At 35.9% G+C, this 23,035-nt stretch overlaps 1 protein-coding gene across 12 annotated transcripts in view; it reads left to right on the plus strand.

The window, feature by feature from the left end:
• Window positions 1–23,035, plus strand: part of SLC25A40 (solute carrier family 25 member 40) — a 46,556-nt gene that overhangs the window by 10,442 nt on the left and 13,079 nt on the right. For 2 of the 12 annotated variants that reach the window (XR_004970916.1, XM_036328298.1), the window contains exons 1-9: window positions 2,951–3,019; window positions 4,546–4,611; window positions 6,280–6,400; window positions 7,764–7,823; window positions 8,462–8,515; window positions 8,642–8,766; window positions 18,383–18,450; window positions 20,106–20,230; window positions 20,794–20,967. Coding sequence is in view for 10 of the 12 variants with exons in the window: in XM_036328298.1 (XP_036184191.1) it covers window positions 6,304–6,400; window positions 7,764–7,823; window positions 8,462–8,515; window positions 8,642–8,766; window positions 18,383–18,450; window positions 20,106–20,230; window positions 20,794–20,967 (703 nt within the window). In the remaining 2 variants the exon portion in view is untranslated. Of the gene's footprint in view, window positions 1–1,127; window positions 1,153–2,940; window positions 3,020–4,545; window positions 4,612–6,279; window positions 6,401–7,763; window positions 7,824–8,415; window positions 8,516–8,641; window positions 8,767–18,382; window positions 18,451–20,105; window positions 20,231–20,793; window positions 20,968–23,035 lie in introns of those variants that run through there. The other 10 variants (XM_036328292.1, XM_036328290.1, XM_036328297.1 and 7 more) reach the window with 10 other exon arrangements.

Below are 23,035 nucleotides of genomic sequence, written 5' to 3' on the forward strand. Positions count from 1 at the left end.
CCCTTTGGGGGTCTAACGACCCTTTCACAGGGGTCGCCTAAGACCATTGGAAAACATACATATAATTACATATTGTTTTGTGATTTATCACTATGCTTTAATTATGTTCAATTTGTAACAGTGAAATTGGGGGTCACCACAACATGAGGAACTGTATTAAAGCGTCGAGCAGCATTAGGAAGGTTGAGAACCACTGGAATAAGGTTTATGTTTAAGTATGTGTTGAAATGTGCTTCAGGTAAAAAGTATACATTCAAGAAGAATATTTGTGGTGAGAAGTTTGGTTAAAGAGTTCTATTTAGCAAAGTAGGAGAACACTGAGTAGAATGAACTAATTAGCCCTAGCTGGTTTGGCTCAGTGGATAGAGCGTCAGCCTGCGGACTCAAGGGTCCCAGGTTCAATTCCGGTCAAGGGCATGTACCTTGGTTGCGGGCACATCCCCAGTAGGGAATGTGCAGGAGGCAGCTGATCGATGTTTCTGACTCTCTATCCCTCTCCCTTCCTCTCTGTAAAAAATCAATAAAATATATTTTTAAAAAAAGAATGAACTAATTAAATGAACATTTAGCTGTGAATCCGAAATAATTCATTCAGCATGGGCTCTACTTCTAAATATTTTAAGGACCTTGGGCAAGTATTACCCTTTCTATGCTATAATTTCTTCATGTATAAATGCAGACAATATCTGCTCACTGTACCTAGCAATTTTTTGTGATTGTCAAATGAGAACTAATTGACTTTTTCAGATTACCTCATACAAACACAAATATAATTTTCTTATTCTAGAATCTAGACAAACGGATATATTTGTTCTTCTGTAATATCATCACTTTCCTATTTTGCTTAAGTCTCTCCACCTGGCTGGCAATTGTTCCTCTTTCCTATTTGTAGCAAGCCTGGCTTAGATGCAGCCTTTATTTCCTGCTCCTTTGGAGCCTGTAATAATTCCTGTTTGGATTAATTTGCCAACTATTGATATACTATCTTCTGTTGCTACTTTTAATATTTAATTTTCACATTTTAGAGTCTCGTTACTCTGGTGAATTGGAAGGCCCAAGGATTTTCAGTGGTTAAGTTCTTAGTTTTGCAGGCCAACCATATGAAAGGATAGAGTTGGTTAGTGGCTGTGGCACTGAGGTCCATTGTCTCAGGTGAGCATGGCTGGGAAAGCAGGAAAAACTCAGCATGTCAAGTCATTGAACACAACCTAGGGGAAGAGTAAAAATGGAGAATAAGCAACACAGGAAGATTCAAAAATTGAGAGTGGAGCCCTCTGAGGCAGCATAGTGCAAAAGCTGCTGTGGCACCCAAAGTAGCTATTAAAGATAATGAACTGGGCCCGGCCAGCGGTGGCTCAGTGGTTGCTCATCGACCTATGAACCAGGAGGTCAAGGTTCAATTCTCAGTCGGGACAAATGCCCAGGTTGCAAGCTCTATCCCCAGTATGGGGTGTGACTGGTTCAAAGGTTATATATCATATTCTGACCTAGATCGTAAATTCTTTTAGGGTAGGTAGTACAGAATACGTATTTGGCCATGACTGTAAAACAGTTTACTTACCCATCCTACTTCCTTCTTTCCTTCTGTATTGATTGAGTACCTACAGTATGCTAATCCAGTGAGAACTCATCATGTAAATTTAAAAAGTTTTCAATATTCTTAATAATTTACATACAATAAAGTGCACCCATTTTAAACATACAGATTGATGAGCTCTAACAAATACGTATATCCATGTAATTACCACCCCATAGAACATTTATGCCCTCTTAGAAGGTTATCAGCCCTTGTTCCAAGCTCCCTTTTCCCACCAGAGATAACCACTCTTCTGATTTCTATTATCATAAGTAGTTTTGCCTGGATTTCAACTTCGTATAAATGTAAACATATAATTTATCTGCTATAGATCTGAGTTATTTTGCATAACAAATTACTTTATGACCCATCCATCTTACTACATGTATCAGTAGTTTGTTCCATTTTATTGCTGAGTAGTATTTCCATTGTGTGAATATACCACAAGTTATCCATTCAGCTGGTGGTAGATATTTGGGTTGTTTCTAGTGTTGGGCTGTTAGGAATAATGTTGCTATAAACATTGGTCTTTTGCTCTTTTGTGGAAATATGTTTTTATTTTTCTTGGAATTCCTGGATCATGTGGTTACTGAATGTTTAACATTATGAGAAACGAGTGACGTTTTTAACCTTTCTCTCCAGCAATATATGAGAGTCTCACATCCTAGGCACTCACTGGGTGTGAACTGGCGTCTCATGTAGGGTTTTTTTGTTTGTTTTATTTTAGAACACCACATCTTTGTTTTTTATAATATATTGCTAAATTTCTCTCTAATGGCGTTATACCATGAAGTGATCGTGTTAGTTTTATTATAAATCATACATATTAAGTATAAATGTTGCCTTTTTAAAAGCTTAATGCCATAGGATTTTGGGAAAAGTTATTGGGGAAAGATGAAACATCTTGCTCAGCTCCCAGCAGATAGATTAAATAAAGGTTAAATTCTTATTTTTACTGTTGGATTAGTCATCATTACATCGCTGTAAAATGTTTATTCTGCTGTCCATTACAATTCATGTGACTTCTTCCACGATCCACTTAAGGGTAGCTTCTTTCAGTCTTTGAAATTTCTTTCTTTACTACAGTTCTATTTTGCCCCACTTCACAGAGTCTTTGCATATATTTTGATCCTGATTTTTGATCAATCAGCGTTATTTTATACTGAGATAATTTGGGAAATTTATATAATTAATTAATAGACTTATACATTTGTGACATTCTTATTAAAGATTTGGTCCTAAGCAAAATTTTGAAGTAGAATCAAAATTTGTTTTATTGGTCCTATTGAATTTTATGAACATAGCGTGTGCTTTAAAAACAAGTTTTTAGTAGCTAATACCAAGATATTTACTTTTTCTATTAGATGTAAGAACAGTCAGTGTTGATAGAATGATCAAAGCGAGAACTTAATCTAGATTCTTAAATTTGACACTACTAGTGAGGTAGGTCAGCATTTGTATCAAATAAATCTAATTAGTTTATTTCTCAGGTAAATCCCACTTGGTCATGGTGTAAATTGTTTTGCTATATGGTTGGGTTTGGTTTACTAGTATTTTGTTGAGAATTTCAGCATTTATGTACATACAGGATATTAGTTTGTAGTTTTCTTGTGATGTCTTTTTCTGGCTTTGGTATCAGTAGTATTGGCTTCATAGAATGAGTTAGGAAGTGTTCCCTCTTCTATCTATTAGAAGACTTTGAAAAGAATTGGTGTTAATTACTTTTTAAATGTTTGATAGAATTTACCAGTGAAGCCAACTAGTCCTGGATTTTCTTTGTTGGGAGACTTTTTTATTACTAATTAAATCTGTTATAAGTCTATTTTGATTTTCTGTCTCTTCTCAAGTAAGTTTTGGTGGTTTATGTGATTCTTGGCATTTGTCAGTTTCATCTAGATCATATGATGTGTTAATTAACTAGATAGGAGGAATCTTTTCACAGTGTATATGTATATCAAATAACCATGATGTATGCTTTAAATATTTCATATGTCAGTTTTACCTCAAAGCTGAAATTAAAAAAATTCATAGTATATTAAGATTAGAAATAAAATTTTTTAATGTGATAAAAAGTCTCTGTTTAAAAACAAAAAGTCTACAGCAAACAACATCCTAATAGGAAATCTTAGAATTTTTTTTAATTGAGGTATGGAGAAAGTATACTTATTTTCACTACTCTTTTTCTAAAATATGTTTTTATTTATTTCAGAGAGGAAGGGGGAGAGAGAGAGAGAGAGAGAGAGAAACATCTATGATGAGAGAAAATCATTGATTGATCAGTTGCTTCCTGTACGCCCCCTATGCAACCTGGGGAATCGAACCTTGATCTCCTGGTTCAGAGGTCAACAATCAATCACTTGGCCCTATCGGCTGGGCTATTTTCACCACTCTTTATCTAATATTGTGTTGGAAATCCTAGCCTCTGCAATAAGAGGATTAAATTAGCCTCATGATGTTTGAGAATGGCAGAAATCAAATATTTGCAGACAATATAAAAAAAAAACCTCAAGAGACTATTACTCAATAATTAGAAATAATACAAGATTATTTTAGCAAGTTTGGCTGCTAGAACTAAATGGAAGTTAGATCTAAAGGATTGCTTAGATTCAGATCAAATTTCCCCTCTCCCAAATATGCCATAGATGATGCTGGATACTTAATTTCACATCACAAAATCAATTATTTTGACTCTTAAAATCTAAGATTGATCAGTGTGATCAGGTTATAGAGCTGTTTGTCTTTAAAGTGAAATATATTTACTGGGATAATAGAACGTTTTTTGCAAATACTTCCGTAACTCTAAGGCTAGCATTTCTGGAGTGTTCTTCATATTTCTCAAAGCACTTACCAGAAAGCAGTCAGTAAATGTTAATTTGTATTTTAAAGTTTTGTACATGCTCCTTTCCTTTAGGCTTGTTATCCTTTTCCTGTGTGAAAAGATAAAAAGTTTTGTTTGGTTTTCACTACAGATTTTCAGCTACTGATGTTACAAACAAAATATTGGAGCATAGAGTTGAGGAAAAGACTTAAACCAGGTAGGTACCACAGCAATCTTGAGAAAGAAGAACAAAGTTGGAAGAATCATGCTATCTGATATCAGACTATACTACAAGGCCATAGTAATCAAAACAGCATGGTACTAGGCATAAAAGCAGACATACAGGTCAATGGAACAAAACAGAGAGCCCAGAAATAAACTATGCCTTTATTGTCAGTTAATATCAGCAAAGGAAGCAAGAACATACAATGTGGTAAAGACAGTCTATTCAATAAATGGTGTTGGAAAAATTGGACAGATATGTGCAAAAACATGAATTTAGATCACCTTCTTACACCATACACAAGAGTAAACTCAAAATGGATGAAAGAATTAAATGTAAGACTTGAAATATAAAAATTCCAGAAAGAAATATAGGGAGTAAGATCTCAGACATTTCTCACAACAATATTTTTTCTGATATGCCTCCTGGAGCAAGGGAAATAAAAGGAAAAATAAGCAAATAGGACTACATCACACTTAAAAGTTTCTGTACAGCAAAGAAAAACAACAAAATGAAAAGCAGCCCACTGAATGGGAGAACATATTCACCACTGAAAAATTGGTAGTAACCTTAATATCTAACAATATGAGACTGATTAAATTAATGAAATTAAAAACTTCAAGCATTTAAAATGATAATGTAGATCTATATTTATTGACACTGTCTATATTTTTTGAAGTGTCAAAGTGGTCTACTAAACAACATGAATAGTAGTAACTTACCTTGTTTATTTTATTTTTCAATTACAATTTACATACAATAGTAGTAACCTATTTTTGTTTTAAAAAAGTATGTACACAGATATACAAATATTTAATCATGTTTAATTAATTAAATGTAATCTGCATCTGCAGATAATATCTACATATACATAGGGTGGGGCAAAAGTGGGTTTACAGTTGTTTGTTTGGAAAATAATAAAACAATAATAATACAAGAATAAACTCTGCTTCATGTAAAAACAATAGTAAATCTACTTTCGCCCCACCCTGTATATAATATATTCACACAACATTTGTATATTTACATATATGTTTGTGTGTACATGACATTTGGAGAGATGACACCTATATTTTGCCAGTTGTTATTTTTGAGTAGCAAGTTTATAAGTGATTTTTATGCTTTTTTTAATGCCGTTTTTTTGTTAACTTTGTTTTTAGAAAGTATATTTTGCTTTTCTCATCAAATTTTTCTAAAATGCTTCTTATGGAGGTTATGTGTTTTTGTTTTATACCTTTGTAACAACTTTTGGTATGCAGTAAAAATCGGGTTATATTTGCTGATAACTCTGCCATATTAGAGTATCTGAGTAGTTAAGAGGCTACATTCACAGATTCCGAGTCTTGTTGATTGGGTGCTTTCATTCTGTTACATAGAGTCTGTTTTCTTAATGCTTTATTAATTGTCTTGCAAGTGCGATGCTGCTCACTGGGCTTAGCTGAAGTACTTACCCTTTTTGAAAAATCAGAGACCATATTCTATTAATGACAGTTGTGTAATGCCTTTGTGTATAGAACTTACACATTTACTTTTGATAGTTGTCACAATGTGCTTTGACATTAATGCTGATTATTGTTTTTATAGTTTTTTCAATTTATAGCAGTGAATTTTGAGGGCATTTTCCATTAAACTTTTATCTTACATCTTGCTTTTCTTTAACAGATTTTTCTTCAATTAGTTAAAAATATGGATCCTGAAGGAGAGAGACCACAGATTTGCAATGTGACACCTTTTCAACAGATTGTTGCCTCTTGTACTGGGGCCATACTGACATCACTAATGGGTAAAATAATGTTACTAATGTAGATTATGTAACTGGATGAATCAGTTCATTTGAGTTTTACGATCTGTGAAATAATGCTAATATTATTATTCATCCTTCATAAATAACAGTATCCCTCCATCAGCATAACATGAAAAGAACCCAGGACAGAATATCAAGAGACTTGAATTTTAGTCCTTGCTTTGTCATTTTCAGGGTGAATGTACTTTGGGATTGTCTACTTCTCTTGTGCTTTATTTTTCATCTGTAAATTAGGAGTTTATCTTAGGAGTTTTCTATGGTCCCTATTAGTATTAAAATTTTCTGACTTTTATCCTTTTTTAAAATAGAAAGCAAGAAGATGAAATAAAACATCAGCATAATGAATAATACAGAATTTGGACAATTTACAATAGCAATAAACACAAATTGTTTAACTTTTCTTATATTAATGGTGAATTTCTTAAATTTCTCTAGACCACATTTTTCTGTGGGGTTTTATTGTTTGTTTTTTAATTTATAGTTAATTTCTTATAGACACAGCCAAATGACATAGTTAGGTGACAGTTTAACATAATGATTTTAACTTGGCTGGTTTATTTAAATAACATAGCAGATAACTAGAACAAACATAAACTAATTGCTTTAGTATGGTAATATGTTACTTCAGGTCAGAATGTTAGAGTTGTAAAGGCCTTAGAGATCATTGTCAGATGAGGGAAAGTTTTCTTTGGTACCATTATTTGGCATTTTTTCTGCTTGGGCCAAATAGAGCATGCAAGTTAAAACCATTCTTCTTTACTGTGCTGTTCCGAAATGGAATAACACAACCTGTTGGTAAAGATGCTGTATGACTAGTTTACTCAAATTTACATTAACTATAGTTTTCATTTGATACAAGTAAATTTAATAGATTAGGAAGACTAGTATTGTTTGATTATTGATTACTTATAATACAGTTATTCTCCATATTTAAATAGACTTTTGGACTAGTCTTTTAGTTTTAATGTTAATGGAATTATAGTTGTAGAAAAATTTTAAGTGACATTTTAATATTTGTAGCAGAAGTAATTACATCATCTTCTCATTGATCCTCTTCAAACAAAATTCAAGGGTAAAAATTAGAATGTTACATTCAAAATCACTTTAAGATAAATAATCTTACCCATTATATAGTCATGAGGAAAAGTATGGTTCAATACACAAGTTGGGGCAAAACTAGGCTTATAGTTGTTTATATAGAAAAAATACAATAATTAATAAAAAATAATATATATTCACAACTTTAAACCTACTTTTGCCCCACCTTGTATTTTGTGTTCTTTGGACAAACATTTCTAAATTTACATGTCTCTTGTTAATTGAAACCTGCATATCTTCATAGTGACACCCCTGGATGTTGTTAAAATTCGACTACAAGCCCAAAGCAACCAATTTTACAAAGGTATGTACTAGTTCTGTACTGGAAGTTTATGTTAGATTTTTAAGTGTTACTGCATTCATTTTTGTTTGAATGTTAATCTTTTTTTGTCAATTAAAAAATTGTACCATAATGCAGAAGCAGGTTTTCATCACCTAATTGTACATGATGAGATCTAGGCAGAAAACAAATGTATATATAACACTTTTATAAACCTATACTAATTAGGTAAGAGGATGATTTTTATTTGAGATATATTTGACAAATAACACTGTATTAGCTTTAGGTATGCAACCTAATGATTTAACATATATGTATACATGGCAAAATGATCACCACAGTAAGTTTAGTTAACATCCATTACTTCACAAATTTGCTTTTCTTGTCAGGAGAACTTTAAAGATCTACTCTCTTAGCAGCATTCAGATATACATTAGATTTCATAATATATTTTTGTCTGCATTTCCCTTTCATACCACAGAGTTTTCTTGTCAAATAGAGAAGATGTACACTCATATTCTCATATCAAAACAGGTTTTCCTCCTTTATCTTTTCTCTCCATCCCCCCACATAACCAAAAAAAATATTTATTTCTGTTTGCATTTGCTTACTGCAGTTCTGAAAACATAAAATTTGCTCACTTTTAACCACTGTGAATTTAGATCTCAAAGCTGTGTCATTAAGCAAATCAAATTATATATATTTCATCCCAAAAGGTAAGGACAAGATTATATATTTTCTTACAATTTTCTAGTCCCCTCATTGTAATTTCAATTTTTTCATCAATAAAAATAATATAGTTGTATGACATAATTATTGACTGTTGTAATCTTCTTTGTTAGGAAAATGTTTTGTATATAATAATGGACTTATGGATCATCTCTGTATCTGTGAAGAGGAAGGCAACAAAGCATGGTATAAGAAGCCAGGATATTTCCGGGGAACATTAGTAAGGAGATTATATTATGTATAATCACAGTATATTTTCTATTTTTATATTTAATCTTGTGAGTGAAAGATCTTTCAAATTACAAGACAGTAAAATTTTATCATATACTTAGTAAATTTATCCACAGATAAAAAATGGATATTGAAGCAGGAAAGGGAAAGTACTTCTTTGCTTTTAACACTTTAACTTTCTTTTCATGCTTTTACAAAAACACACACACAAAAGAAAACGTTTTGTTAATCCTCACCAGAGGATATTTTTCCCATTGATTCTTTTCAGAGAGTGTGGAAGGAGGGGGAGAGACAGAGAGAGAGAGACACATCAGTTGGTTGCCTTCCGCAGAGGAGAGACTGGGAATCAAGCCTGCAGCCTGAGGTATGTGCCCTTGACTGGAATTGAACCCATGACCCTTCAGTCCACATGCCGTTGCTCTAACACTGAGCCTACCCAGCCAGGGCTGTTCATGCTTTTTTTATGTAGAACAAAAGGGGGGTGTATATTTTTTAAAATTAAAAAATATTTTTATTATTTGAGATCATTATAGATCATACGCAATTTTAGAAAAATATATAGATGGATTCCAAATATCCTTTTTCCAGTTTCCTCTAATAGTAACATCTTACAAAACAAGTATAATACCACAACCAGGATATTGGCATTGATACAGTTAAGATACAGAACAATTCCATCCCCACCTGGATCCTTCTTTTGCCCTTTTATAGTCATACCCATTTGTGCTTTTACCTGCTCTGAACTCCTGGCAACCACTAGTCTGTTCTCCATTTATATAATTTTGTAATTTCAACAATATTATTTAAATAGGCTCATAACATATATAATATTTTGGGATTGGCACTTTTCACTTAGCATAATTATGTAGAGATTCATTCACATTGTTGCATGTTTCAATAGTTTGTTCCTTTTTATACTATTCCTTGATATAGATATTGAGTTGTTTCCAATTTTTAGCTATTTTGAATAAAGCTGCTACATACATTCATTCACAGATTTTGTTGTGAAAATAAATATAAAAAACTACTCATTGTTTTTCTCTGTGAACACTTCATTCTGAAGAACTTCTTTTAGCATTCTTTATTAAAGGTATTTTGTCAGAGTATTTCAGTTTTTGTTCATCTAAAATGTACTTATTGAGCATTTTTTCAAGCGTATTTTTGCTGCATATAGAATTCTGGCTTAACTTTTTTCCTGTACCCATTCTCTCTTCTTTCATCTATGACTTGAAATAAGGTTGTTATACTACTTTATAGGTTTACAGTTGTTCATGTGGAAAATAATACAATAATGAATAAATAGCAATATAAGAATAAACTCTGTGTTTTGCATACTCACCACTGTAAATATACTTTGCCTATCCTGTATTTCCCTTCAGGGTTAAATCCATTGACTTGCTCTTTGCTGTTTCTTTCTGCTGTAAAGCCCACTTAGTAGATTTTTCACTTTAGATGTAGAGTTTTCATTTGGCTGTTTTTTTATAGTAACTTTTTTGAAATTCCAAATTTGTTCATTCATTATGCATACATCATGTTTAAATTCTTTTTTTTTTTATTGCTTAAAGTATTACAAAGGGTATTACATATGTGTCCATTTTATCCCCCCGCCCTAGACAGTCCCCTAGCCTCCCCTATCCCCCAATGTCTTATGTCCACTGGTTATGCTTATATGCATGCATACAAGTCCTTTAGTTGATCTCTTACCCCCCTACCTCCTGCCCCCCAACCCTCCCCGGCCTTCCTGCTGCAGTTTGACAATCTGTTTGAGGCAGCTCTGCCTCTGTATCTATTATTGTTCAAAAGTTTATAATGGTCTCTATTATCCATGAATGAGTGAGATCATGTGGTATTTTTCCTTCATTGACTGGCTTATTTCACTTAGCATAATGCTCTCCAGTTCCATCCATGACGTTGCAAATGGTAAGAGTTCCTTCCTTTTTAGAGCAGCATAGTATTCCATCGTGTAGATGTACCACAGTTTTCTAATCCATTCATCTACTGATGGGCACTTAGGCTGTTTCCAGCTCTTAGCTATGGTGAATTGTGCTGCTATGAACATAGGGGTGCATATATCCTTTCTGATTGGTGTTTCTGGTTTCTTGGGATATATTCCTAGAAGTGGGATCACAGGGTCAAATGGGAGTTCCATTTTCAGTTTTTTAAGGAAACTCCATACTGTCTTCCATAGTGGCTGCACCAGTCTGCATTCCCACCAGCAGTGCACAAGTGTTCCTTTTTCTCCACATCCTCTCCAGCACTTGTCGTTTGTTGATTTGTTGATGATAGCCAGTCTGACAGGTGTGAGATGATACCTCATTGTTGTTTTGATTTGCATCTCTCGGATGATTAGTGACTTTGAGCATGTTTTCATATGTCTCTTGGCTTTCTGAATGTCCTCTTTTGAAAGGTGTCTATTTAGGTCCTTTGCCCATTTTTTGATTGGATTGTTTATCTTCCTTTTGTTAAGTTGTATGAGTTCCCTATAAATTTTGGAGATTAGGCCCTTATCAGATATGACATTGGCAAATATGTTTTCCCACACAGTGGGTTTTCTCGTTGTTTTGTTGATGGTTTCTTTTGCTGTGCAGAAGCTTTTTATTTTGATGTAGTCCCATTTGTTCATTTTCTCTTTCGTTTCAAGTGCCCTAGGAGCTGTATCAGTGAAGAAATTGCTTCGGCATATGTCTGAGATTTTGTTACCTTTGGATTCTTCTAGAATTTTTATGGTTTCCTGTCGTACATTTAAGTCCTTTATCCATTTTGAGTTTATTTTTGTGTATGGTGTAAGTTGGTGGTCTAGTTTCATTTTCTTGCATATATCTGTCCAATTTTCCCAACACCATTTATTGAAGAGACTATCTTGGCTCCATTGTATGTTCTTGCCTCCTTTGTCAAATATTAATTGAGCATATTGGTTCGGGCTGATTTCTGGGCTCTCTATTCTATTCCATTGATCTATATGCCTATTCTTGTGCCAGTACCAGGCAGTTTTGAGAACAGTGGCTTTGTAATACAACTTGATATCTGGTATTGAGATCCCACCTACTTTGGTCTTTTTCAGGATTGCTGCAGCTATTCGGGGTCTTTTTTTATTCCAGATGAATTTTTGGAGAGTTCGTTCTAGATCTCTGAAGTATGCCGTTGGTATTTTAATGGGAAGTGCGTTGAATTTATAGATTGCTTTGGGTAGTATGGACATTTTAATGATGTTGATTCTACCAATCCATGAACACGGTATGTTCTTCCATCTGTTTATGTCTTCCTCTATATCTTTTTTCAACGTCCTGTAGTTTTCTGCGTAGAGGTCTTTTACCTCTTTAGTTAAGTTTATTCCTAGGTAGCTTAATTTTTTTGGTGCAATGGTAAACGGGATTGTTTTTATAATCTCTCTTTCTGAAAGTTCACTATTGGTGTATAGAAATGCCTCGGATTTCTTGGGGTTAATTTTGTATCCTGCTACATTGCCAAATTCATGTATTAAGTCCAGTAGCTTTTTGATGGAGTCTCTAGGGTTTTGTATGTATAATATCATGTCGTCTGCAAATAAGGACAGTTTTACTTCCTCTTTTCCAATTTGGATGCCTTTTATTTCTTCTTCTTGCCGAATTGCAATGGCTAACACTTCCAGTACTATGTTGAACAGGAGTGGTGAGAGGGGGCATCCCTGTCTTGTTCCTGTTCTTAGGGGAAATGGTGTTAGTTTTTGTCCATTGAGTATGATGTTGGCTGTGGGCCTGTCATATATGGTTTTTATTATGCTGAGGTATGATCCTTCTACTCCCACCTTGCTGAGAGCTTTTATCAAAAATGGGTGTTGAATTTTGTCAAATGCTTTTTCTGCATCAATTGATATGACCATGTGGTTTTTTTCTTTCAATTTGTTTATGTGATGTATCACGTTTATTGATTTGCGGATACTGTACCACCCTTGCATCCCTGGGATGAATCCTACTTGGTCATGGTGTATGATCTTTCTGATGTACTGCTGGATCCGATTTGCTAAGATTTTGTTGAGGATTTTGGCATCTATGTTCATGAGGGATATTGGCCTGTAATTCTCTTTCATTGTGTTGTTTTTACCTGGTTTTGGTATTAGGGTGATGCTGGCTTCATAGAATGAGCTTGGAAGTGTTCCTTCCTCTTGAATTTTTTGTAGTAGTCTGAGGAGAATAGGTTTTAGTTCTTCCTTGAATGTTTGGTAAAACTCCCCTGTGAAGCCATCTGGTCCTGGGCTTTTGTTTGATGGAAGCTTTTAGATGACTGCTTCAATTTCTTCCATAGTTATTGGCCTGTTGAGATTTTTAGATTCTTCCTGATTGAGTTTTGGAATGTTGTATTTTTCTAGGAATTTGTCCATTTCCTCCAGGTTGTCTAGTTTGTTGGAGTAGAGCTGTCCATAGTATTTTTTAACAATCATTTGTATTTCTGTGGGGTCTGTTGTTATTTCACCTCTATCGTTTCTGATTTTGTTTATTTGGGTCCTCTCTCTTTGCTTCTTGGTGAGTCTGGCTAGAGGTTTGTCAATCTTGTTTATCCTTTCAAAGAACCAGCTCTTAGTTTCATTGATTTTCTGTATTGTTTTTTTGGTCTCTATGTCATTTATTTCAGCTCTAATCTTTATTATCTCCTTCCTTCTGCTCACTCTGGGGTTTTCTTGTTGCTCTCTTTCTAATTCTTTGAGTTGTAGAGTTAGATGATTTACTACCATTTTTTCTTGTTTTTTGAGATAGGCCTGTAGAGCTATAAACTTCCCTCTCAGGACTGCTTTCATTGTGTCCCATAGGTTTTGGACTGTTGTGTTTTCATTGTCATTAGTTTCCAGGATGTTTTTAATCTCTTCTTTGATTTCATTGGTAACCCAATCAATATTTAATAGCATGCTATTCAGCTTCCAGGTGTTTGAGTATTTTGGGTTGTTTTTATTGTAGTTTATTTCTAATATTATGCCATCGTGGTCTGCGAAGATGCTTTTTATGATTTCAATTTTCTTGAATTTGGGGATACTTTGCTTGTGACCCAATATATGGTCTATTTTTGAATATGTCCTATGAGCATTTGAGTAGAATGTATATTCCCTGGCTTTCGGGTGAAGTGTTCTGAAGATGTCTATTAAGTCCATCTGATCTAGTGAGTCATTTAGGATTGCTGTATCTTTGCTGATTGTTTGTCTAGAGGACTTATCCAGTGCTGTCAGTGGTGTATTAAAGTCCCCTACTATGATTGTATTGTTGTCGACCTCTCCTTTGATATCTTCCAGGAGTTTTTTTATGAATTTGGGTGCTCCTGCATTGGGTGCATATATGTTTACCAGGGTTATATCTTCTTGTTGTATTGATCCCTTTAGTATTATGAAGTGGCCTTCCTTATCTCTTGTTATGGCCTTCACTTTGAGGTCTATTTTGTCCGATATAAGTATTGCTACCCCAGCTTTCTTTTCCTTTCCATTTGCCTGAAAGATATTTTTCCATCCTTTCACTTTCAGACTGCGTGAGTCCCTTCTAATGAGGTGGGTTTCTTGTAGACAGCAGATGTATGGGTCATGTTTTTTTATCCATTCAGCCACTCGATGTCTTTTGTTTGGAGCATTTAGTCCATTTACGTTTAAAGTTATTATTGAAAGGTAGTTGTTTGTAGGCATTTCTGTTTTTGTGTGGCTGTTTTCTTTCTGAGCTTTTTATTTCTTATTTTTATACCAGTCCCTTTAGCATTCCTTGCATTGCTGGCTTGGTGGTGATAAACTCCCTTAGCCTTTTTTTGTCTGTGAAGCTTCTTATTTCCCCTTCAAGTTTGAATGATAGCCTTGCTGGATAGAGTATTCTTGGATTCAGTCCTTTGCTTTGCATCACTTTGTAAATTTCCGTCCATTCTTTTCTGGCCTGATGTGTTTCTGTTGAGAAATCATTTGACAATCTAATGGGAGATCCCTTGTATGTAACTTTCCGTCTCTCTCTTGCAGCCTGTAAGATTCTCTCTTTGTCCTGAACATTTGCCATGGTAATTATGATGTGTCTTGGTGTGGGTCTTTTCGGGTTCACCTTGTTTGGGACTCTCTGGGCTTGTGTGACTTTTTTCTTCCCCACCTCAGGGAAGTTTTCTGATATTATTTCTTCTAATAGGTTTTCTAATCCTTGTTCATCCTTCTGTTGTTCTGGTACCCCTATTATTCGTATGTTGTTTCGTTTCATGTTGTCCCAAAGCTCCCTTAGGCTCTCCTCCTGTCTTTTCATTTTTTTCTCCAATTGCAGTACATTTTGGGTGTGTTTTGCTTCCTTGTCTTCTAATTCACTAATTCGGTCCTCCGCTTCACCTAGTCTACTGTTGATACTTTCAATGGAGTTTTTCATTGCAGCTATATCACTCTTCATTTCTTCTTGGGTCTTACTTAAGTTGTTGATTTTTTCATCTGTTTCTTCTAGCTTCTTCCATATGTTATCGATTTTTTCATCTGTTTCATCTTGCTTCTTGCAGAGGTTGTCGATTTTTTCCTCCATCCGGTTTATGCACTCTAGGACCCTTATTCTGAATTCTTTATCTGTCATGTTGCATGCCTCTGTATTACTTAGCTGCTTTTCTGGAGAGTCCTCCTTCTCTTTCCTTTGGGGGTTTCTTTGTCTACCCATGTTTGATCTCACTGACATATCTAGACGTTGAGTTGTTCAGTGGCTGCTTCCTTGGTGGCAGTGACTCCTTGGTCTGTGGTTGCTCTTCGGGCGGTTGCGGTAGCAGCTGCTCTTCAGTTGACAGCAGCTCCTCTGGTGGGTGCTGTTCACAGCTGTGGTGGCTCTTCTGGCTGGTGGGGCGAGGTTTCACGTACAGCTGCTGTTCCTCAGCAGAGGGTGTGGTGCTCAGGAGGTTGCTGTTGCTTGGATCTGCTGCGTTGATTTAAAGGCACAAAATACAACACAACAAGGCACCACGTACCAGGCACTAAACACAAATATATTCACGATATTAATAACCCCAAATAAAGGTGACCACCTGAATTAAGAGAATTAGGGGATAAGGAAGAAGGAAGAGAAAAAGATAAAAGAGAAAAAAGAAAAGAAAAGTAGGGACCAAAAAACGGAGTGCAAAAATGAAATTGGGAAAAAGGAGGGGGGAAAATAAAAGCTAGAAAAGAAAAGAAAAGAAAAAAAAAAGAGCGAAAAGAGAGAATGAAGTGGAAGAGGGGAAGAGACTTTTTTATATGAGGAGAATACTCCTATAGAACAGCCATTAATCCCAACAAATTCCAGCAACAGCTCCTTGGAGATGAATGCAAACTAGAAACAACCAATAATATAACGATGAAAATAGAATGGAGAACACTAATCCCAAAATAATATAAAGAGAAAATAAAATGGCACTTTAAAAAAAAAATGGTAAAATGGTAGCAGTAATAATACTGGTTAAAAATAAGAAGGTAGTAATTAAAAGGGTAAAATCAGGTGATGGAAAAAAGAAGAAAGAAAAAAAGAAGAAGAAAAGAAAAAAAAAGAAAAAAAAAATTGGTTTCTCAGTTAAAAGGTGAGAAAAGAAAAAAAAAATATTGCAGTAGTGAAGGTCCTTCGGTTCTTCTATTCTTCAGTGTGGCTCGCCTTAGACCTGCCAGGTATTCAGGAGAGTGTTGAGTTTCCCTGCGATACACTGTTCCTCCGTGTTGTAAACCACTGTCCCTACTTTAAAGCAAGCCGCATTTGTTTCCCAGACTGCCCTATTTTGTGTTTAGCAAAGAGTCAGTTTGTGGGTCAGCCTCTGGGTGGCAGTGCTCTGGGGTTGGCCTCTGAGGCTATAGGGACTCTCTGTCCAGTGGAAGTTCACTGCCCAGAGCTGGCTGCGTAATAGTTACCAGTGCTGTGTTGTTGCTGGGATTGAAAATCCCTCTATAGGCCAGACCCTGTTAACTCCCAGGGGCTGATCAGGTTATTTTAATCCTTGATCTCCTACAGGGTGGAATCTGGGTGTGGCTGTGCTCCTTGCCTGGGGGCTAGGGGGAGGAGTCTCACTCTCCGGAGAGAATGGCTGCCCCAGTCCTGGGCTCAGGGATGTCTCAGCACTCAATTCGCTGCCACCTCTCCTGGCCCCCCTTCTCTCCTCAGTCTCTCCCCAGATTCCACTCCTCCGCACCCTCTTCCTCTCTTCAGCACAGGTGAGTGTCTGTATCCGAAATGTCCCATGAACAGGATTCAGTGAAAACAAACAAACAAATGCCGGCCGCGGAAACGGGGAAGGCTTGGTTTCTGTAAGCTTCTTCTCTTACCGGGACTGCATGGTCTGGTCAGCTCTTCAGGCTGCCCCCTTTAGGCTCAGTCCTCCGTGATCACAGAACCCAGCTCGCAATTCCCCCGGCAGCGCCAGGAATCCCGCGGTTCTCCTTTCCCCTGTTAGGGGCTGTGCCTGTCCCAAGGGACGCGGCTGTCTGCCACACGGTCTCCCTCCGACTCTCTGGGCTCAGAGGTCTGGCAAACTTTCCTGCCCAAATCCCTGGTTTTTTTACCTTTCCAGGGGAGTTCTGCTCTTCCCGGCTGCAAACCGTCTCACCAGCTGAGCAATTTCGCCAATTCGGGGTGGATGTTACTAGTTTTAGCTGCTCACTCCATTTGCTCCGGGACACGACCTGGGACGCGTCTGCCTATACCGCCGCCATCTTCCGTCTCTCATGTTTAAATTCTTGAACATGTTTATAATAGCTGCCAGTTGTTTCATCTGAATCATGCTTGTTGGTTTCTACTCAGGACTTTTTTTTTTTTTTAGTATGAGCACATTTTCTTGTTTCTTTTTGTTTACTGAATTTTGATTGGATAATGGATATTGCGAATGATTATTATAAAAACCCTGGATTCTTTTATATATTTCTGAAGAGTTAGTATTGTTCTAGAAGGCAGTTAAACTTTGGCTGGATTCAAACTTAAACTCGTGCTTCCCTCTGGTGGACTGTAGGACCCTGTGGTCTTCCTCTGGGATTGCATAAAATTTAGTAGAGAGCCAAGTTTTGTGGCTGCTACTGCATGCACATTGGGGGCTTATGCCTTTGGTAGTGGCTTTCTTTCCAGGATTTCCCCCTAGCTGTCTGATTATTCTTCCAGCCTGGACTCTGTACTTGCCATCTCAACCAGCTAACTGTGCTGTGGATTTTTTGCCACTTCCATAGGCAAAAAAAGCTGCAGATTTGCAAATCTCACTCATTGCACTTTGTCCTTTAACAGCAGATTTCCCTTTAGTTTCTGCCTGGTTTTGGTTCCTCTCCAGAGATTTGAAATACTGGATTTAAATGACATTTTCTCAGATTTCATAATTGGCAAGCAGAATTAATCTGACAAATTCTCTGCCATTATTCCACTTTCTTTTTATAATAATTTTTGAAAAACTTGGTTTCTTAGAGCTAATTAGAACAATCCAAAGCTGAGTAATACAGACTTTATTCTGTAAGCTGAAAGTATCATCCAGAATCTTTTACTTGTGTTTGAAAGTTAAGGGCAATTCCTTAGGGGGGAAAAAAAAAAGATTGGCCATACATACATCTGAGAAACTTGTATTTTAGAAATAAACACTTGGGAGAATCAAATTACCAATTATTATTATAAACTTTTTGTATATCAGGTTCAGGAATATATTTTGACTACTTTTCTCTATTATGATTTTAGGATGCATTTTTGAAAATCATTCGAAATGAGGGAATTAAATCTCTGTGGAGTGGCCTTCCCCCCACCTTGTAAGTTGAAATTTAATATTTTCTTTTACTAAATGATAGTGTTGTTTTGCATTACAGCATGATTTAAAAAACTGTGCGTTTTTAATACTAGAACTTTTTCATATTTTAAAACATTGTGTTATGAGTCCCACAACCACCAACACATTTATGATTTGCTGGAAGGACTCACAGGACCTAATGAAGGTTATACTCCCGACTATGGTTTAGTAAAGGAAAAAGACACAAAAGAAGTTGACCAGGCAACAGGCTCCAAAGTCCTCCCTCACGACATTGCACAGGATGTGCTGCTGCTTTTTATTCTTTTCTGTTTTTGTTTTGTTTTGAGAGGGGGGGGTGTGATTTGTGTGCTTATTCTTTCAGCATTGAACTACAGCAGTCTGTGTAAGGCGTTTCATAGGGCTTTTACTGGTTGATCACACAGGCATATTCTGTGTTTTTGAACAACTCTGATTACCAAACCTTCAGACCCCTAAAAGGAAAGCAGATGTTTACCAAAAATCATATCATTTATATAAATCAGTCCAGACAAGTTGAAATAATGCTCCAGGTATACAGAAAAACCTTATAATGGGGAATATTCCAAGGGCTACATTTCTTGAAGTTGGCCAAAGGTCAAGCATACAAATAATGCCTTCCTGAACGTATAGAAGATTTGAGCAACCAGGCTTGTGGTGTTGTCTGTGGTGCACAGGCATAACTTTTTTTCATGTTCAGAAATTAAGAATTTGGTGTTTGACTGTGTTTTTTTTACTAAAATAAAGAGATACTGTGATAAGTATACTTTTCCTTTTCCAGATAATTTTAAATTTCTAACAAGCTATTATATGAATTAATGTGATAAACTAGTAAGGCCAAATTAAAAATCCCAACTAATAACTTGCCTTTATATACCTCATTTCTTTCTAATTTATTTTTTGGTAGTCAACTTAGAGGCATATATTTTAACTGCCTAAGGTTATAAAGTTAGTGGTTAGATCCAATAGTTAATTGTATCTAAATTCTCATTATCAAACTTCATTTTAGAACATTAGGCATTCCAAAATATGGTCTGTGAATGTACTTTAGCTAGTCTATTAACATAGAAAGGTTTCTTGTTGCATTAACATTTATGACATGACAGTGTCTGCAACTGTATTTAATTTAATTAATAATTCCCTTTTGATATTTTCATTTAAAAGAATGTTGTCAGAAATTCCTCAGTAGTAGTATATATTAGCATGGCATCATTAGTGGTAATTTATTTCCAGTTTTGTAAGGCGGTATGGAATATGGTCCATATTTCAAAAATAGTTTACAATTGCTCTTGTACTTTTTACTTCAGTGATTTTTATGTTATGGTAAATATAATTGGGAGGGAAGATTTGGGAGACCAGAAGCAGATAGAACAAGACTAGAAGACAGAGAAGTGTCCTCATTTATCTTTTACTATTTATGATCTGACTGGTACTTAACTTATTTTCACAACTAGAATGTAAACTTCTGGAGGGCAGATACCTATTTTAAAAACCTAATAAGTTAATAATATTTAAAATAAAAGAAAAATTGATCTCATGGTCTGATTCATTATAATTTTTAGCTTGTACAAAATATAAGGTATTTATATTTTAAAATTTGATAATTTTATGTAAATTTTTTTGTTTGTGTGTTTCTAACAGAGTAATGGCAGTTCCTGCTACAGTTATCTATTTTACCTGCTATGATCAATTAACTGCTCTCCTGAAATCTAAATTAGGAGAAAATGAAAGCCATATACCAATTGTTGCTGGAATTGTGGCCAGATGTAAGTAATACCTTTATTATATTTTCATTTTGATTTCTGCTTAAAGAATCTTTTACAATTTTGACATTCACAGAGAATTTGTACGAAATCCAGAGTATTGGTAATATATATTTTGCATTTGTAGTTTACTGATTTGTTAATATTTATACTCTAGAAGGCATATGGCATGGTAATTGCTATCAGAATGAAATGGGATCAACCCATTCATGTTGAATCTCGATCAGAGATATTAGAATGAATTTAGGTTTTAGACTAGATTCTAGATTTTAGGTTTAGTCGCATGCCTCTGACCAGAATCAAACCTGAGACCCTTCAGTCCAAGGGCCGACGCTGTAACCAGTGAGCAAACTAGCTAGGGCTGAAAACAGACTTTTAAGAAAGACCTTTATCAAGGAAAATAAATCTGCGCCAGTATGTTGGCATTAGATATTTGATGTTAAGGTTTGCAAACTTTTCAAAATAGAATTTTAAAATATAAAATGCATGAAGTATTAATTTTGCATGTGTATTTGCATAGTACATGGCTCTGGTTTTGTTTTTTAATGTTTGCTTGTTTGTATTAGTTGGTGCAGTAACTGTAATAAGTCCCTTAGAATTGATAAGAACCAAGATGCAATCTAAGAGGTTTTCTTACAAGGAGCTGCATCAATTTGTCAGCAAGAAAGTGTCCAAAGATGGTTGGATTTCCCTTTGGACTGGCTGGACTCCTACTCTTCTTAGAGATGTACCATTCTCAGGTAGGATTTATCTTATTAATATCTGCTAAATTTTAATTAGCTTTGTCTTTTTATATATTACTTTAAAATCAACTATATTTTAAATCCCTTAAGGCTAAGTGTGAGCTCTCTTCTTTAGTAACCAAAACTCCTATATCAGCGTTGGGCTCTCAAAGCTTTATGAGTCTTCCTTGAATAAACTAGAGGCCCGGTGCATGAAAATTCTGGAGGGGGGGGTCCCTCAGCCCGGCCTGCCCCCTCTCACAGTCCGGGAGCCCTCAGAGGCGGGAGGCGACCCGGCGATCAGGGAAAGGAGATGCCCCCATCACATCTCTGCTGCTGCCACTGCCGACAGCGCAAGCCTTGGCCGGCCCTGATTACCTGTGCCTCGAGCGGCCCTGGGCGGCTGGACAGCCACCATCCGAGGCTTGCCTGTGCCTCGGGCCAGCACTGGGCAGCTGGGGGGCTGAGGGGACTGGGGGACTCTGGAGGCAGGAGGGCCGGCCTTGCCGCGCACCTGCCACCCCAGCGGGGCTGAGGGGACTGAGCACTGCTATCTTGTGGCTGTGAGCGCCACCATCTTTGAGGGCATGGCAGTCAATTAGCATATTCCCTCCTTATTGGCTGTGGGCGCTGCCATTTTGAGGGCGGGGCGGTAAATTAGCATATTCTCTCCTTATTGGCTGTGGGTGCCACCATCTTTGCAATGGCATGAGGGTCAATTAGCATATTCCCTCTTTATTACATAGGAATAGTTTCTAATTTAAGCCTGGTTTTATTTTCTTGTGTTTAATTTCTTTTCCAACATTAATTGGTATTTATTTATATTTAGATAATACAAACTATCTTTAACTTATTCTAAGTAAGTTATAATTAGCAAGGTAAGTAAACTACTATGAATAAAAATATCACAAAATACATTTAAGATTGCCTATGAATAATATTGACTCCTACTTTTTTCAGTTATCAAAGATAAAAACCTTCCCCATTAAATGAGTGTCCTGTAAATAAGACTGTTATAAATCTGATAGAAGATTGTGCTAATTATTGAATTATGAAAAGGGTGAAAATCATGAAAAAGACGTTTAAAGTTAACTTGTAGAATGTGCATAGTTCAGTACCATTTCTCTTGTGTATCACTGGAGTTTTCCTTTAAGACCTGAAAGAAATAATTATTTTATTTTATTTTATTTTATTTTATTTTATTTTATTTTATTTTTTTTGCTGTTAGAATCTTTATTTTATTTTTTTAATTAAATCTTTATTGTTCAGATTATTACATTTGTTCCTCTTTTTTCCCCCCATAACTCCCCTCCTCCCAGTTCCCACCGCACTCTCCGCCCTCACTCCCCACTCCCTGTCTCTTCCCGCATCTCCCACACCCCTTTCCCCCCCAAGAATAGTCAGTCCATTCCCTTTCTATGTCCCTGATTCTATTATGATCACCAGATTATTTATTCACTTGATTCTTAGATTCACTTGTTGATAGATGCATATTTGTTGTTCATAATTTGTATCTTTACCTTTTTCTTCTTCTTCCTCTTCTTAAAGGATACCTTTCAGCATTTCATATAATACTGGTTTGGTGGTGATGAACTCCTTTAGCTTTTCCTTATCTGTGAAGCTCTTTATCTGACCTTCAGTTCTGAATGATAGCTTTGCTGGATAAAGTAATCTTGGTTGTAGGTTCTTGGTATTCATCACTTTGAATATTTCTTGCCACTCCCTTTTGGCCTGCAAAGTTTCTGTTGAGAAATCAGCTGACAGTCGTATGGATATTCCCTTGTAGGTAACTGGGTTTCTTTCTGTTGCTGCTTTTAGGATTCTCTCTTTGTCTTTTGCTCTTGGCATTTTAATGATGATGTGTCTTGGTGTGGTCCTCTTTGGATTCCTTTTGTTTGGGGTTCTCTGCGCTTCCTGGACCTGTAAGTCTATTTCTTTCACCAGGTGGGGGAAGTTTTCTGTCATTATTTCTTCAAATAGGTTTTCAATATCTTGCTCACTCTCATCTTCTGGCACCCCTATAATTCTGATGTTGGTACGTTAGAAGCTGTCCCAGAGGCTCCTTACACTATCTTCATATTTTCAG

Source organism: Myotis myotis, unplaced genomic scaffold, assembly GCF_014108235.1.
Source record: "Myotis myotis isolate mMyoMyo1 unplaced genomic scaffold, mMyoMyo1.p scaffold_m19_p_11, whole genome shotgun sequence".
NCBI classification, from domain to species: Eukaryota; Metazoa; Chordata; class Mammalia; order Chiroptera; family Vespertilionidae; genus Myotis; species Myotis myotis.